This window comes from Hypanus sabinus, chromosome 19 (genome assembly GCF_030144855.1).
Source record: "Hypanus sabinus isolate sHypSab1 chromosome 19, sHypSab1.hap1, whole genome shotgun sequence".
In the NCBI taxonomy this organism is placed as follows: domain Eukaryota; kingdom Metazoa; phylum Chordata; class Chondrichthyes; order Myliobatiformes; family Dasyatidae; genus Hypanus; species Hypanus sabinus.
In genome coordinates this window covers 61,790,881-61,809,697 of record NC_082724.1, presented here as the reverse complement: position 1 = coordinate 61,809,697, position 18,817 = coordinate 61,790,881, and the positions used below count along the sequence as shown (strand labels likewise).

Below are 18,817 nucleotides of genomic sequence, written 5' to 3'. Positions count from 1 at the left end.
CCAGACGCTGGAAATCTAAAATAAAAAAAAACAACAAACACTGTAAACATTCAGCAGACTATGTAGCATCTAGGAAAGCGAAACAGAGTTAATGTTTCAGGCCTAAGAAACTGTAATTACAGAGAAGGTGGATACGTCAAAAGGTAAGTTGTAGGGTTTCTTCCATCAATGGATGAGTGGGACAGTCAGGGAGAGATAATACTGTACTAACAATTAAGTGTAAAATGCTGCAAAACGCAGCGGTGTAAAACATGTCCAGCCAGTCAGATTGTGCTAATGGAGAGGATTACTGAGTAAGACTTATAATAGAAATGACTTGTCCTGATACAGTCAGAAAAGGTATCTGAAGTTATGGTATTCAATCTGCATATGAGCTACTGTTTCCCCAGTCTGCACTAGCCCTCGTTATAACAGTGCACAAGGCCACAGTCACATGCATCAGAGTGGGAGTGGAACAAAGAATTAAAATAACGGACAAACTGTATCTCAGCATTGCACATGTGAAGTAAATGCAGGTGCTCTACAAAGCCAGTTTTATCCAGTGTTCATATAACCCATCGTGAATACTAAAATAACTAGACTGGGTTACCCCATTTTGCAGAGCACTGCTTTTCAGACAAAAGTGATGAACAAGAGGAACCCTGAGCCTCTTGTTACCTGTCATGCTAATTCTCCGCCCTGCTCTCTCTCTATTTTTTTCTTTTTGAAGCTTCCTACACTGTTATAATGAGACCCAAAACAAGCTTGAAAAACAATGCCTCAACTTCCATATATATACATTTCAGCCATCATACTCAGTTCCACAACCTGAGATAACCTGCTTTCTTTGTTTGCATCACAATTGAAGGTGATTCAAGAAAGGGAAGGGGGGGGGGTGTCAGAGATAAGTTGTTTTACCTGATGAAGATGTCCCACAGCCTTGCACATCACAAAGTCTTAAGACATCTTTTCTTGACCTTTACAACTTTTTCCCATTTGCAATTCTGTTCTCATTAAAAATGTTCCAACTTTCCTACCCATACCTTTTCTGCAACTTAAAACTAATACATTTCTCTCTCTTTCCTTATTCTGAGGAATCATTTTTGACAGAAATGTGAGCCATGTTTCACTTTCCAGAGATGCCACTGCCTAACCTACTGAGTATTTCAAGCAATTTTCTTTTTTATTATTCAGTACTGTGTATCATCCATTTTCTAACATCACCATACGTATGGTAAGATTCCATTATCTTTCAAAACAGTCCACATTGAATTTGGAAGGTTGGTTTTCCCTTCAGCCTTTTCTATACCCTCAAGGGAAGAGAATCTCAGCATATTCCTCCTCGAAGTATGCAAATGTGATTGCTCTATGTTTATATTTAAATACTTCTGCAGCATGTTATTCATTAGTTGCTTCAACTCCTAATGCATATTTCATTTCCTTAACCACTAATGAGAGCATTCAACCACAGCGAATGAGCCAACCCTTACAATTTTCTATTATTTATCAAAGTGTAGATAGGAACTGGCTAAACTACATCTCTGCAACTAGATATGTAGCAAACATTCCATCTAACACAATAAACTGGGTATTCTCTTTTCATTTTATCCCTGCAAATTGCACAGAATGACATTAGTCCAATTAGGAGATGAACAATGCAACATTTTCTACATTTCTGGCTGCTCTTTATACCTTTTCTTAAATGTTCTTTGTAACAGTGGAAGAGGGCTTAAATAAAACACCACAGAACAACTGTTTAAGTAAGCTTGGCAAACATCAAAAGAGAAAATCCAATTGAAAAACACCAGAAGTCTGACATAAGAGCAGAAAATATTCAGCAGGGTCAGGCAACCTCTTTGGAGAGAGAAAAACAGCACTGGCATTTCAGGTTGATGACTTTTCATCAAAAGCTATTTTCTGTACTTTTAAGAAGTTGAAGAACCATAGTGAAGTCAGACATGAAATACACAGGGGAAAAGAGATACCTTCCACAAGAATTCTCTAATTTATACCCTATAGAGTATTAAATAGAACCAAGAGAACTCTGCTGGAATTTTTGTACCTGCTCCACCATTTTGGAGCTCTGAAACTGCTCTGGAACCTTCCTTCCCTTTCTCCCATGATCCACTCTCCCCTTATCAGATTCCTTCTTCTGCCCTTTGCCTTTTCCACTTCTCACCTGCCAGTTTCTTACTTCATCACCTCTCCCACCCAGCTGGCTTCACCTACCCCCTTCTAGCTTGTCTTCATTCCCCTCCCCCCTCGCCACCTTATTCTGACACCTTCTCCCTCCCTTTCCTGTCCTGATGAAGGGCCTCAGCCCGAAATGTTAACAGTTTATTCATTTCCATAGATGCTGCCTGACTCGCTGAGTTCCAAAAGCATTTTGACTGTATGATTGTTCTTTTAACTAAGCACTACTTTTCTGAACCAATCCCACATCCCTTGAATACCCATAATATCTGAAAATCTCAAAAGATCTAATTTAATCTATTGATCTTTGTAGCTGTAACTGACACCACAAGAAAGAACACTGTAGTTATCAGGATATTATATTTGCAGTTTTTTCTCAGGAGTTGGTAGCTCATCACAGTCCCTGACAATAGATGAAATATTTACAAATTGCCAACCATGAGAAATATTTAAATGAGAGAAAAAGCTTTGCAGGTATTTCTGTAGGTTTCTTACAATGTAATTAATGTTCAGCACATTTTTTGGAACCAACTAATTAAAAACGTGTGAGCTCTTTCTCAACAGGTTTTGCTAATTTTTTTCTCACTAGAAAAACCTAACAATCAGACTTTAATTTTTTTACACAGATAAACATAGAGAACACCAATTTTTAAGAGTAAAACATCTAAAAGCATTTCAGAAAAGATTTCATCGATGCTAAACCATAACAAGTTGTAACAATCTAGATGAAGTTTACATATTTTCTGAGGAGATTCAAATGGAATACTGCAAATAACCCCATTTCCATACAATAGTGCCTAGAAAGCTCACCTGGTGGGAGAATTCTCTGCCCACAAAACAAAATGCAAGAGAGTGGTTATTGACACTGTCAGCATCTTTACTGGCTGCCTTAAGCCAATGAATATCAATGGCTTGTACATATTGGAAACACTCCACCAGATATCCAAAGACTGCAGCCAGTGAAGAAAGAAACCTGCAAAGGATGACTGACACTTTCTACATGTCTCCAGCACAGCAGAAAAAAATGTGTGTAATGCAGAAACTTCCTCATGGCAACACAGTTAACTACCACTCACCATTTCAAGCACCAACAGGTGTCACGACATGACTAAAAATCTTCCTGTAGGGACGGAGGACGTGAAAACCACTAAACTGCTTTTGTAACTATTTGTCCTGTTAAGAGCTGACATGGTGAAATGGGGTTAAGCTACTTGTGACCGGTGACCAGGCTGACTTACTCCTTTTGCTCCACTCAGTGCACAATTATAGCTTGGGATTTGCCAAGATATCTCACAACATTTGCACTGTACCAGTCAAGGGAAATATTTATGATCTGTGACTTGTGGATTTACATGTGAAGTTGCTTTGGTTAAAAGATTTATAAAGTGTCATGAAACGTAAGTATAATATGTGAACATGTCTTCCACAAATGTAACAACAATTTTTAAAGTAACAATTGAAAAATTGTGGGAAAGTGAACCTGTGTGCCCCGTTGGACTGGGTCAAGTATGGAGACTCCAGGACTTGACAAGATGACAAGGTAGCGTACCAGTTAGCACAACACTATTAATGCTCCGGGCATCGGAACTTGGAATTCAGTTCCGGCGTCCTCTGTAAGAAGTTTGTATGCCCTTCCCGTGAGCATGTGAATTTCCTCTGGGTGCTCCAGTTTCCTCCCACAACCCAAAAACAGTCCAGTTAGTAGGTTAATTTGTCATTGTAAATTGTCCTGTGATTAGGCTAAGGTTAAATAAGTGGGTTGCTGGGCAGTGTGGCTTGGTGGGCCAGAAGGACCTGTTCCATCTTTAAATAAATGAATAAATAAACTGGCACAGAAGCTGTTGAAGTACTTAGATCAGGCTTAATACAACTGGATCCATTGGAAAGCCTGAATGAGATGCCAACACCATGGAGAAATCCAAAGCCAAGGATGGAATAATCATTATCAGCATGATTTCTCAACATTGTGCAATTAGATCCTCAATTTCCTTACTTGCACTCTAGTCGGTTCAGATTCACACAAACATCTCTTCCACAATCTCAACAACACACACAACCTGCTGGAGGAACTCAGCAAGCCAGGCAGCATTTATGGAAAAAAGCACAGTCGACCTTTTGGGCCGAAACCCTTTGGCAGGACTCCACGATCTCCATCAGCACAGGTACACCACAAGGCTGTGTGATTAGCCCACTGCTCTTCTTACTTTATACTTATGACTGTGAAGCTAAGCACAGCTCCAATGCCATATTTAACTTTGATGACACTACTGTCGTTGGTTGAACCAAAGGCGGTGATGAATTAGCACATAGGAGGGAGACTGAAAATCTGACAAGAGTGGTGCCACAATAACCACCTCTCTCTCACTCAATGTTAACAAGACTGAAGAGCTGATTATTGACTTCAGCAGGAGGAAACCAGAAATTAATGAGTAAGTCCTCATCGGGATATCAGAGGTGGAGATGGACAGCAGCTTTAAATTCCTCGATGTTATCATTTCAGAGGATCTGTCCTGGACCCAGCACATAAGTGCCATTATGAAGAACTCACAGCAGTGCCTCTACTTCTTAGAAGTTTGTGAACATTTGGCATGACACTTAAAAACCTTAGCAAACTTCTACAGATGTAGGGTGAAGAGTATATTGACTGGTTGCTTCACAGACTGGTATCAAAACACCAGTGGATACGACCCAGTCCATCACAGGTAAAGCTCTCCCCACCATATATTGCTTAGTGAAAATGAAAGTTTGTTTTATGTATTGCACTGTACTGCTGCCACAAAACTAAATAAAATCACAAAATACTGTATATCAGTGATATTAAACCTGATTCTGAAAATCTGAATGATTTATTTGATGTTCATGGCCTCAGGGAGGACAACAAATAATCACAGATAATTTTCTGGGAGGATATGAATAGAAGGAGATAGAGAAGGGTGAAAGAAAAAATAAATGCTGGAAGTAGCATGCCAGAGAGCATCTGTGGAGAATGAAAGACTGAGTTAACATCACAGGTATTTGGCATTTCTGACCAGTTCTGACATAAACTAAAAGGCTTACAATTAAACTGATCTTAACTTGTTATGCACATAGCCATGGATGACTTTAATAGCCAATGGAAAAACAGTCCTTGTTCTGCTCTGGAGACTGTTGCTGGAACTGGAACAGGTTGCAAGTTGCAGAGGGGATTTTTTAATAAATTGCTCAGGTCTCATGCACAGACTTTGTTGTCATTTAGTTGGACATGTTTCCTGAAACCATGACAGCATTAGTCATCCTGCTGCAGTCCCTGTGATCCTTTCTGCCCACTTTCCTCTTCCATTGGCTAGTCTTAATTTACATGAGTTATTTTCATTCTCCCTTGTTTTACACCCTCTAATGCACCCATATTTAGGTAGGAGTCTACTCAAGCATAAAATTAAATGCAAGCTTAGCAGGGGCAATGTAGCCTGAGAATTTATAAATTTTACCAAGACCTGTTGTGCCTTCATAGTAAACATGACCATTTTTAAACATACTCTTCACCTGCTGGTAATTTTCAACCAATTATCTAGATCACTACAGCATTGTTCACACTGACTGATTCCCAATAAATATAGTCACATCCTTTAAGACTCAAGTCAGGCAGCTAGGCTGTCAATGTTTTCCAGGAGGTCCACCCAGGTGGTTGATCAACCAGTAAATGGAATTTGGGGAGGGTAGGATTTTCAAATCCAGCCAGGTCCCAACTTGGGCAGCAGCAGTATCTGCACAAAAAAAAGGTCTAGCAATCTACTTCCATATCTTGCCATGAAAATCCTATGGACATCTACACTATCCATAGGGTCGGCATGAGTCAATGGTGACTCGACGGCACTCAGCAACAACAAACAACAAGGGGTTATTAATATACTGACGGTAAGTTAATAGCTTGAAAACAAAGAACAAGAGTAACAGATCCTTCTCTGATTGGCAGGTTGTGACTGGAGAGATACTGCAGGAATCTGTGCTTCCATCCCAACAACCAGATGAAATTGAGCTGAAATATGATGCTCTGGATCTTGAAGCAGCAAGCAATCAAATTCAAAAAGTTCAGTTGCTCATGCTAGCTCGACATATCTAATTCCATCATAGATTTGCTGGTATTTATCTAATCAGGTTCAGACAAAGACTGTAATGTACTAACACTGCCATCCAGTGTTCTTAACAAGAATTTCACCACAAAGCCCATATTCCCAAACTATTCTGGATATAAAGTTCCTGTTTTTCCAACTGAATAAACATTACCCATAGATTCCACTTTATGAACATATTTAAATTAAATGCTTATTATGCCAAATGTAGGTGATCTTCTTCATTGAGATGCTACATTCAAGGTGAAGATGGCACTGGCCAGGAAGTTCTAGGATTTAAACCCAGCAACGACGAAGAAGCTGATATATATTTCCATTCAGGGTGGTAAAAGAGCCTTTGTCCTTCTGTGAAGATGTGGATTAGGGAGCTGCAATAGGAAAGGAATAGGTAAAGAATTACAACTCATTTGGATAGTACAAATTGCAGCCTTGATGATAATGGTCAAGGGAGGAGTGACAAATCTTTTTGAGGGCATGTGCCAAAAAAATCGCTCATATATCATGGAATTTTGAGCAGAGATTATCATTGATTAATGAATTAGCAACAATAATTACAGATTATTTTTGAGGAAAAAGGATGAGTTCTGTTGCTTATTTATACATATTCACTGTTTTCCTATAAATGTATAACAGAGACAAACTCATATAAATTAACCATTTTTATCTTTCAAAAAGACAATTTATATCTAAATACTGTTGTTATTGTAACAGTTCACTATCCAAAGACTGATGTGACACCAGATCTGAGAAAATTTAAAAACAATTCATTAAACATCACATGTTCTCACAACCATCTAACTAGTGCTAAGCCAGCCTAAGAAATTTCCTGTGACATTTCACTCTTTTTAGGTTGCAAAAAATCATTCGCTGCTTCATTTAATAGTAAAGATAATAATTGTGCAACATTTTATTATGGGTGGGATTTAAAGCATCAAGAGGTGGCACTGCACACAATATACCAAAACTGCTCACAATACAATGTGGTCTCACCAATGTCTTATAAAGCCTCAGCATTACAGTACATCTTTACTTTTATATTCTAATCCTCTTGAAATGAATGCTAACATTGTATTTGCCTTCCTTACTACCAACTCAACCTGCAAGTTAACTTTTAGGAACCCCAAGTCCCTTTGCACCACTGATTTCTGAATTTTCTTCCTGTTTAGAAAATAGTTTATTCCTTCTGTTTATTCCTTCTACCTAAATGCTTAAGTATCCACTTCTCTACACTATATTCCATCCGCCGCTTCTTTGCCCATTCTCCATCAATATAATTCCTTCTCCAGACTCCGTTTCCTCAACACTGCCTGCCCCCCCCCCACCTACTTTCATACCATCTGCAAACTTAGCCACAAACCCATTAATTCTGTCATCCAGATCACTAACTTATAATGTGAAAAGTAGCGGACCAACACTAGTCACTGACAGCTAACCAGAAAAGGCCCCCTTTAATCCCACTCTTTGCCTCCTGTCAGTCATCCGACTTTCTTTCCTGTAATACCATGGGCACTTATCTTGTTTAGCAGCCTCATGTGTAGCACCTTGTCAAAGGCCTTCTGAAAATTGAAATAAACAACATCCACTGAGTTCCCTTTGCCTACCCTGCCTGTTATTTCCTTGAAGAATTCCAACATATTTGTCAGGTAAGATTTCCCCTTAAGGAAACCATGCTGACTTTGGCCTCATTTATTATGCATCTCCAAGTATCCTGAAACTTCATTCTTAATAATCGACTCCAACACCTTCCCAACCACTAACTGGTCTTTAATTTCCTGTCTTTTACTCCATCACTTCTTAAAAATTAAAGTCTCATTTGTAATTTTACAGACCTCCAGAACCATTCTAGAATTTATTGACTCTTGAAAAGTCATTACTAATGCCTCCACAATCTCTTCAGCTGCCTGTTTCAGAACACTCCTGCGTAGTCCATTCCAGGTGACCTTTAAGCATCCCAAGCATTTTCTGCTTAGTAATAGCAACTGCACTCACTTCTGCCCCCTCACAACCTTGAATTTCTGGCCTACTGCTGGTGTCTTCCACAGTGAAGACGAACACAAAATACTTATTCAGTTTGTCCGCCATTTTCTTGTCCCCCATTACAATCTCTTTACTCTATTTGTGATTACCTCCCCGTTGATGGATTTCAGGAGAACCATCTTCCTCTGAGAGGGGCCGAGCTTTCTTGATGCCATCATATTGCCTGTCAGTGCTGCATTCTGGATGTCTTCACTGAGCTGCATCCAGTACTTCTTGGTGCAGTGCCTGGCAGTCAGCTGATCTAACAGCCCGGGGATCTGTAGGTTCTTCTCAGTTAGTGAACGCTTATACTCGGCTAGCACGTTTGACTTCAATGACAAGGGTCACTTCGCTAGATTTGGCTTTGAAACAGTATTTGTTTTTGAGGTCTTCTTCCCAAGGGGAGCTAAGACTGTCCTGTAGATGGTATTCCGCAGAAGTCCCCATTTTTCTGTGACACAGTTTTCAGGCTGCTGATCGTTCAGTTTTTTCTCGAAGGACTAAGCAAACTGCTCTATCAAGGCTGGGTAAGACATCTTGCTGACATCAATGTGATGGTTCCCTGCTTATTTAGCACAATGGAGTTTCTTTGACTGTCGATTGTTCTTTCAACACGCTAGCAAGTGATCTATGTCATAGCCTGCGCTATGGTAGGAACATTTGAAAAGCATGCTGCCAAGGAAGGAGTGCCTGACCAGAATCAAGTCTAGCTGGTGCCAGTGTCTAGAGCGGGGGTCGGCAACCTGCGGCTCCCGAACCATTTGTGGCTCTTTCACCTCTGTGCTGCGGCTCCCTGTGGCTTTGGGAAATAATTGGTCAGTATTTAATTAAAATGTATTTTATGTTAGTTTGTTAGCTTTTGAAATGTAATTATGGTGATCTTGTACAACCTAAGTGTAGCGACACATTTCCTGCCACATCCGAAACGGCTCACAATTAGCCAGCATTCCGGCTAAGGGAGATAGCCTACGGGGGTTTGTGAGTACGCGTCTTTTGCAGCATCTGCGTCCATGGGGGCTGGGTTGAGGGAGGCTTAAAAGCAAGGCTGTTTAGTTCGAATAAAGCTATCTTTGACTGCAGTTTACTGACACCGCTACAACATGTTTTTATCGCTGGCTGTCCAGACGGAAGGTGCTGAAACGCTTTGTCGCGTGTCTGGAAGAAGTGAAAACTTTCCTGGGCAGCAAAGGGCTCACCTTTCCTGAGCTGGAACAGCCAGAGTGGCTGGAAAAGCTACACTTCATGGTAGACATGACAGCGCACCTGAACACGCTGAACACAGCTCTTCAGGGGAAAGGACGTACAGCCCTGCACATGTTGGAGGATGTTTTGGCATTCGAGCGCAAGTTGACAGTGCTTGCCAGAGATTTACAGAAAGGCACTTTGTCTCACTTCCCCAATTTGAGAGAGTTCAAACAAGGTCACGACATGATAATTTCGGAGTATTTACATTCTGCAATCATCGCAATGCAAACATCGTTTGGGAAATGCTTCTGTGAGTTCAGAGAGGAAAAAAACACATTATCCTTCCCGGTCACTCCCTTAAGCATCGATCCTTCCCTACTGAATACGACTGCATTGGCAGGTGTGAGTCAACCTGATCTTGAGATGGAACTGGCCGACATAGCCGACAAAGACATATGGGTGTCCAAGTTTAGACGCTTGACAGCAGACCTTGAAGATGTTGCCCGTCAGAAGGCCGTTCTTGCTCAGAAACACAAATGGAGTGATATTGAAAACCTCACAGATGACAGCTTGCGATCCTGTGTAAAGATGAAGGTGACATCATACAGCCCTGATGTGCAGACGCTGTGCGCTGAGGTCCAGGAGCAGAAATCCCATTAACCAAGTATGATAAATATTTTAATTGCCTATTATTTTACTTATATTCATATTTTTTCATTGTTCAGTGAAATAGTCCTTTCATTTTTCAGGATGACAGCTGGCTGACGTTATTTTTGGTTTGCTGCTGGCGGAAAATTTAAGTTCGGCGTTTTTCATAAATACAAGAAGGACTCAAATAGACATTGAATATTTTACTTAAAAGTAACTTTCAACCCAACGTCTTTTTTTCAGAGTTCAAAATGTTTTTGTTGCATGCAGAAATGTAATTTCGTTTTCTCTGCAGGAGTTCATCAATTTCATAAATGCAACACATTATAGTTTGTTTATACATAGCATAAAGGCAAAAAAACGTTGTATGCAGTGTTATTTCATTTTAAATGTCAAACGGGTTTTGCGGCTCCCAGTGTTTTCTTTTCTGTGGGAAACGGGTCCAAGTGGCTCTTTCAGTGGTAAAGGTTGCTGACCCCTGGTCTAGAGCAAGGGTGTCTCCAGGAAACCTTTCATCAGTGGGGAGGTAATCACATACGGGGCAAACAGATGGAGAGATGGACAGAACATTACCCTGAACTCCTCTTCAGAGTGAACATTGTCACCACCTCAGCCCTGGAAGCCATTGATTGCCTGCCAACAATGGAAGAACTGAATGCAGAGCCAACCTTAGAGTGTTTCAGCAAGGCCATTGGCAGCTTGACCTCATGGAGGCACCAGGTGATGATGTGATTCCCCCAGACCACTGCAGCAGCTGCATGAAGTCCTCTGTCAGTGCTGGCTGGAAGGAGCTATGCCACAGGATAATGAGGGACTCCAAGATCATTACATTCTACAAAAAGAAAGCCAAAAGAAATGACTGTAACAACTACAGGGGCATCACCCTGTTGAGTATTGTTAGCAAAATCTTTGCCCAAGTCTTTTTGGTCTGCCCTCAGAAGTTGGCTGAACATGTCTATCTGGAGTTATAGTGCGGCTTCTGTGCTGGAAGATCAACTGTGGACGTGCTTTTCTCTCTCTGCCTACTCCAGGAGAAGTGCAGAGAATAAAAGAAGCCCCTCCACATGGTGTTTATTGCTCTCATCAAGGCAATTGGTTTGGTCAGTGAAGGTGAGTTCTTTGAGATCCTCTCTACAGTAGGCTGCCCGCCAAGACTACAGAGCATAATCATATTCTTCCACAGTGACATGAAGGGGACTGTGCAGTATTATGGCAGCTCTTTGAAGCCCTTTGATTAAGCAAGGGTGTGTTCTCGCCCTCAACGCTCTTTGAGATCTTCTTTGCCATTCTCCTGAGGCAGGCATTTGGCACTGCAAAAGAAGGAATCTACCTCCACACTAGATCAGATGGCAGGCTTTTTAACCTTGCACGCCTAAGAGCCAAAACCAAAGTGCATGAGGCTATGATCAGAGACATGCTGTTTGCTGGTGATGCAGCAGTTGCATCCCACACTCCGCAGACCTGCTGAGCCTGATGGATTGCTCCTCCCAGGCCTACAAGGAATTTGGTCAGACTATCAGCATGAAAACAACAAACGTCTTGGGACAAGACTTGCAGGTACCACCAGTCATCACCACAAACTGGGTGTTGTTCATCAGTTCATATACAGTGTCTGGGGTCTATCATCTGTGACAATCTCTCCTTGGATGCAGAAATTGATAAGCACATTGGGAAGACTGCATCATTTCTTGCCAGCATCACTACATGAGAACTTCAAACTCTCAGTCAAAACAAAGACAGCAGTGTACAACACTTTGTGTCACCGGCATACTGCTGTAGGGAAGCAAGACCTAGACAACATACACTAAACAGGAGAGAAGGTTCAACACCTTCCAGTTATGTTGCCTTTGTTGCATCTTGAGCATTTCCTGGAGAGACAGAGTACCCATTACTGAGTTCCCTCTAGCATATACACTCTGCTCAGGCCGCTGGCTGGGCCATGTCTGTCACATGCAGGATGGCCGCATCCCAAATGACATCCTCTACACTGAGCTGGCTTCAGGCGAGAGAACGCTGGTCACCAGCAATTGTGCTACAAGGATGTCTGCAAATGGGGCATGAAGGCGCTTGACATCAACATTGAAGCCTGGGAGGAACTTGCAGCCGACTGCACCAGGTAGAGAAGCATCCTGAAACAACATCTTAAAGTCAGGCAAGGAAAAATTCCTGTAAACAGTAGAAAACAAACAGGCCCATAGAAAGGAACATTGCATCTCCAGCAGAACTGAGTCCACTTATAGATCACAAACAAGAGAAAATCTGCAGATGCTGGAAATCTGAGCAACATACACAAAATGCTGAAGGAACTCAGCAGGCCAGGCAGCATCTATGGAAAAGAGTACAGACGTCATGCCTCCTGCACATACGGTACCTCGAAATGGAACACGCCAATAACTTGCTGACCAAGGTCACAAAATCTCCATAATATGAAGAATCCTGAAATCAACCTCAACTCTGCCTTCAGTTTCTACCTTCAAAAGTGTATCATTTACACTTATCCAGATTGAACTCCATCCACAGCTTCTCAGCGCAGCTCTGCATCCTACCAATGTCCTTAAGAGAAACCTCTACACATTACCCACAATACCACCAAACTTTGTGTCATCTTCAAATTTACTAACCCATCTTTCCACTTCCTCATTCAGGTCACTTATAAAAATCACAACAATCAGGGGTGCCAAAACATACCTCTGTGGAACACCACAAGTCACAGACATCCAGGCTTGACCCACTACATCTACTACCACTCTCTGCTTTCTGTGGGCATCCCAATTCTGAATCCACACAGTTACCCTGGATCCTATATTTCCAGTCCATATACATCACATTCATCGCTCTACCCTTATCAATTTGATTTGTCACCTCCTCAAAGAAATTAATCAGACTCATGAGGTACAAACTGCCCTTCAAAAAGCCATGTTGACTATCCCCAAGCAGACTATGCTTCTTCAGATACTTATTACTCTGTCAACAAGAATCCTCTCCAACAGTTTGCCCACCAAACTATAAAACTCACTGGTCTATAATACCCAGGTTTATTTCCATTGTCTTTCTTGAACAAAGGAATAACATTTACTGTCCTCCAATCTTCTGGTACTACTCCTGTGACCAATGAGAATGCAAAGATCAACACCAATCTCTACAGCGATCAACAGCAAACTCATCCCTCACTTTCCGTAGTAACCTGGGGAATACCCCATCCATCTCCCAGGGACTTACCTAGACTAATGTTTTTCTGAAGTTCCAGAACATTCTCTTTCTTAACCTTGACACGTTCTACCTGTTCTACTCTGATCTCACATTCATCAAGGTATAAGTCAAGTATGTCAATATAAGTACACAAGTATAAGTCAAGGACCATTCAGCATCTCCACTTGACATTAAGCTGTAGAATCTTCTTAGTAAAGACCATGGAAGTACCAATGGTCATTAACATAATGTCAAGACAGTCACATAAGTCATAACTAGGCCAACCACACAATACAAGATCATGTCAGAGGCGGGGTACTCTACATTGTGAATCACTTCCTCACTGTCCAAATCTTAGCATTCACAAAGAACATTCTCTACGCTCTGAATATGTCCAATTCCAAGAACACTGCAGAGCCAACACCATCCTGATCAAATCAACTCACTTGATTATACCCCTATATGCCGATCTGTGGGCCGGCTGATAGTGTAGTGGCATCAGCACTGGACTTCAAGGCTGATGGTCCTGAGTTCAAACCCAGCCAGGTCCCAACCTGGGCAGTAGCAGTAACTGCGTGGAAGAGAGGCCTAGCCATCTACTTCAGAATCAGAACCAGAATCAGGTTTATTATCACCCACATGTGACATGAAATTTGTTAACTTAGTAGCAGCAGTTCAATGCAATACATAATACAGAAGAAAAAATAAAATAATAATATTAAAAATTGTGCAAACCAACAGAAATACTATATATTAAAAAAAAGTGAGGTAGTGTCCAAAATATCCATTTAGGAATCAGATGGCAGAGGGGAAGAAGCTGTTCCTGAATCTCTGAGTGTGTACCTTCAGGTTTCTGTACCTCCTACCTGATGGTAACAGTGAGAAAAGGGCATGCCCTGGGTGCTGGAGGTCCTTAATAATGGACACTGCCTTTCTGAGACACCACTCCCTGAAGATGTCCTTGTGTACTTTGTAGGCTAGTACCCAAGATGGAGCTGACTAAATTTACAACCTCTGCAGCTTCTTTCGGTCCTGTGCAGTAGCCTCCCCCCCCCCCCACCCCCATACCAGACAGTAATGCAGCCTGTCGAATGCTCTCCATGAGACATCTATAGAAGTTTTTGAGTGTATTTGTTGACATAACAAATCCCTTCAAACTCCTAATAAAGTATAGCCACTGTCTTGCCATCTTTATAACTGCATCAATATGTTGGGACCAGGTTAGATCCTCAGAGATCTTGACACTCAGAAACTTGAAATTGCTCACTCTCTCCACTTCTGATTCCTCTATGAGGATTGGTATGTGTTCCTGAAGTCCACAGTCAGCTCTTTCGTCTTATTGACGTTAGTGCCAGGTTGTTGCTGCGACACCACTCCACCAGTTGGCATATCTCACTCCTGTATGCACTCTTGTCACTACCTGAGATTCTACCAACAATGCTTGTATCATCTGCAAATTTATAGATGGTATTTGAGCTATGCCTAGCCACACAGTCATGTGTATGTAGAGAGTAGAGCAGTGGGCTAAGCACACACCTGAGGTTTACCAGGTGCAGAGGCCCAGGTTCTGCAACTTCTCAATCAAGATTGTGGGAATGATGGTATTAAATGCTGAGCTATAGTCAATGAACAGCATTCTGATGTAGGTGTTTGTGTTGTCCAGGTGGTCTAAAGCCATGTGGAGAGGCATTGAGATTGTGTCTGCCATTGACCTATTGTGGCGATAGGCAAATTGCAATGGGTCCAGATCCTTGTTGAGGTCAGTCTAATCATGATCAGCCTCTCAAAGCATTTCACCTCTGTAAATGTGAGTGCTACTGGCCAATAGCCATTAAGGCAGCTAACGTTATTCTTCTTAGGCACTGGTATATTTGTTGCCTTTTTGAAGCAAGTGGGAACTTCCACCCATAGCAGTAAGAGGTTGAAAATGTCCTTGAATATTGCCGCTAGTTGGTTGGCACAGGTTTTCAAAGCCTTACCAGGTAATCCATTGGGACCTTCCACCCTGTGAGGGTTCACTCTCTTTAAAGACAGTCTAACATCGGCCTCTGAGACAGAGATCACAGGGTCACCAGGTGCAGCAGGGATCTTCACAGCTGTAGTTGTGTTCTCGCTTTCAAAGTGGGCATCGAAGAAGTTGAGTTCATCTGGTAGTGAAGCATCGCTGCCGTTCATGCTACTGGGTTTCGCTTTATAGAAAGTAATGTCTTGCAAGCCCTCCCAGAGTTGTCGTACATCCAATGCTGCCTCCAATCTCATTCGAAATTGTCTCTTTACCCTAAAAATAGCCCTCCGCAAAGCACACCTGGTTTGCTGGTACAGGCCTGGGTTGCCAGATACTTCCATATCTTGTCATGAAAACCCTATGAAAAACCTTGCCAGAAGGTCACGAAGAGTCGGACTTGACTTCATGACTGAACAACAACAAACAACTGTCACTCTTAACCATAATGACACTGACAGTACATAGAAACATAAAAAACCTACAGCACAATATAGGCCCTTCGGCCCACAAAGTTGTGCTGAACATGTCCTTACCTTAGAAATTACTAGGCTTACCCATAGCCCTCTAGTTTTCTAAGCTCCATGTACCTATCCAAAAGTCTCTTAAAAGACCCTATCATATCCGCCTCCACCACCGTTGCTGGCAGCCCATTCCACTCACTCACCACTCTCTGAGTAAAAAACTTACTCCTGACATCTCCTCTGTACCTACTCCCAAGCAACTTTGTGACATTCTTTGGCCGTAATGTGTATCATGGTTAAACCACATTATTACTATAGTGTGGTAACAGAATTGGACCAAGTAATCCAGTTAAGATGAGTCTGTGTTTTATAAAGTTGTACCATGCCCTTCCTACACATATTTTCGTTGGCCTTCTCCTGAATCAGGACTTTAATTTTTGGACCATCTGTTACGTTCTTTACAACTTCCTAGAAACTTGTCACTATCTTCAAAATGCTCTGTCACAACCACTCCAAACATTTGCCCAGCTATAGCCCTTACGATTACATACAGCACTAGCCAAACTAAAGGGGCTACCAATTTACTAGCTCACTTTCCTTCTGATACTGTATGAACCCATACTCACTACATCAATCTTCATTATCTCCAAAAGAAACCCGATAATTCAGAAACTGATAAGCACTAATATTTGTACATCAAAATTTATTACGGAAATTCTACAGGGTGGCAGATATTTGCTAAATTCAATCAAACCAAAATTAACTAATTATAGACTTGTGTTAACTAAATGGATTTAGGAGTTGGGTGCGATGATAGGTATATGGCATCAAGTCACACATAGGTTAACTATGATCTCAATGGATGAAAGGACACAGAGAAAATGTTGGAGGAACTCAGGAAGTCTGGCAGCATCTACAGAAGTAATGAAACATTGACTGTTCATTTAAACAAAAACTTCATGCCATCTCAAAAGTTTCTTTCTCTATACAGTTAATCTGATCAACCATTCTAGTTAGCCTCCCCATCCCCTCTATCTCTTACCTCAATCACTGCACTTCACTGTAAACACTTTAACCTACTTTTTACAATGTTGGTTACATAGATGGTATTTATGCACATTCTATTTCACATCTATACTTTAACTAAGCTTATTTTTTAATGATTCTATATTCTTATAATGTTGTATTTTGTTGCAAAGCCCGCCAGCAGACCACAGCAAATTCCTAATACATGTAAATGTAAATGTATATGGCAAATAAAGTTGATCCTTGATGCGTGATGCTGACAGCACTGCTGAATTCTTCCAACATTTTGTCTGTGTAAGATTTCCAGCATCTACATAATTTCTTAAGTCTCCAAGCTTTTGATTGGTCCTCGAAGGGATATTCTAATAACGCTACTTCAGCTGAACTATAAAAATTAAAATAAACTTAATGCTACCATCGCCCTAAACCGAGCGAGAACGCTGCTCACATTTGACAGCACGAGAATGCGCAGCCCAAGTTGACGTACGGTGAAGTGATGATGTCATCGCGCACAGGCGTGCATCCAGGAAGGGTAGCAGGCAACCGCATCAGGCCCAGCGACCGGTATGTTGTCCTTACCTGCTGAGGGTCGTCGTAGTAAATCCCGATACAGTTCAGCTTCGGCGCGATGCTGGTGCTCTCTGTAAAGAGGTGGCCCCCCTCCCGGTACGGGCCTTGCTTGTATTTGTAGGCCAGGGTAAGGGCGCCGAAGGGTGATGGACCGGAACGTACCGATACCTTGGCTAACAGGCCGGAGTACAAGGCCAAAGCCAACAGGGTAGCGAGCAGGAGGAAGGTCAGGAGCAGGGTGATCAGGGCCAGGAGGCTCAGATCCGACATGGTGACGAGGGAGCTGGTGGAACAGTGGAGGGAAATCCCGGGCGGAGTGACGCGGCGCGTGCTGGGGGCGGCGGTTGGAGGAGGTGACGTGACGGGCGGACGGAAAGGCGCGAGGTACCAGGTGACAGTGGCGCGAGCTGGCCCGTGACCCCTCTCAACCCCATTCTCCCCGCGGCCCTGCACTCCCCCACTCCTGGAGACATCCTCTCCACAGAGGAGAGTGCTTTATGGGACATTCTCGCTGGAGGTCTGCGCCTAGTGGTGTTCTGCACAGAGATCCATGCTGGTTGACTGTTTGTGATGCAGACAACCTGACGATTGATAGTGTTTTGAGTAGTGCAGAAGACTGCCAAAGGACCCAGCAGGGTATAGATCAGTTGCAGATATGGGTGGAGAAATGACAGATGAAGTTTAATCTGGCCAGACGTGAAGTCGTGCATTTTGGGAGATCATATCGAACGTTGATGTGTGGAGGGATCTCGGGGTCCAAGACCTCAGCTCCCTGAAAGTGGTTACAGAGGTTGATAGGATGGTAAGAAAAGCAAACAGCATTCTTGGTTAGTCGATTCCTGATTCTAGAGGAAACATACTCCCCAAATCTCTCAGGATCTTGTGTAGAGTTTGGAGTTCAATTCTGGCATCCTCTGTAAGAAAGTTTGTATATTCTTCCCATATGCTTGTGGACTCCTCTGGATGCTCCAGTTTACTCCCATGTTCCAAAGAACAACTGATTAGTAGGTTGTTGGTAATTGTAAATACTCCAGGAATTAGGCTAGGGTTAAATAGGTGGGCTGCTAGGTGCTGCAGCTCATTGCTGTGTCTGAATAAATAACTCTTCTAAACTTTAGTAAATACAAACCTGGGTTGTCCAACCTTTCCACTTAAAACAAATTGCCCTTTCCAGTCACTAGTTTAATAAATATTCTCTGCATTGCTTTCAAAGAGTTAAGATCCTTCCTTAAGTAGGCTAATACAATGCAGCACTGCAGAGTCAAGATCTGCTGTCACCAAATCCCCTATAAAACTGGTTAAATCTACCTACTTCTATGTTTAATTCCTAATTATTTACTGTATCTGCATGCTAGCCTTTTGTAAATTATCCAAGATGTCCTACAGTGGGAGGGAGAAAGGCCAGAGGTCGTGGTACCTATTGGTACCAATGACAT

The 18,817-nt window shown here is 42.1% G+C and overlaps 1 protein-coding gene across 1 annotated transcript in view; it reads right to left on the bottom strand.

Annotated features, from left to right (window-relative positions):
- Positions 1–18,408, bottom strand: part of LOC132377975 (testis-expressed protein 264 homolog) — a 440,098-nt gene extending 421,690 nt beyond the window's left edge. Inside the window, exon 1 of the mRNA XM_059944541.1 lies at positions 17,391–18,408. Within this exon, the coding sequence (XP_059800524.1) occupies positions 17,391–17,651 (261 nt within the window). The 5' untranslated portion in view covers positions 17,652–18,408. The remainder of the gene's footprint in view (positions 1–17,390) is intronic.
- Positions 18,409–18,817: the final 409 nt, after the last annotated feature.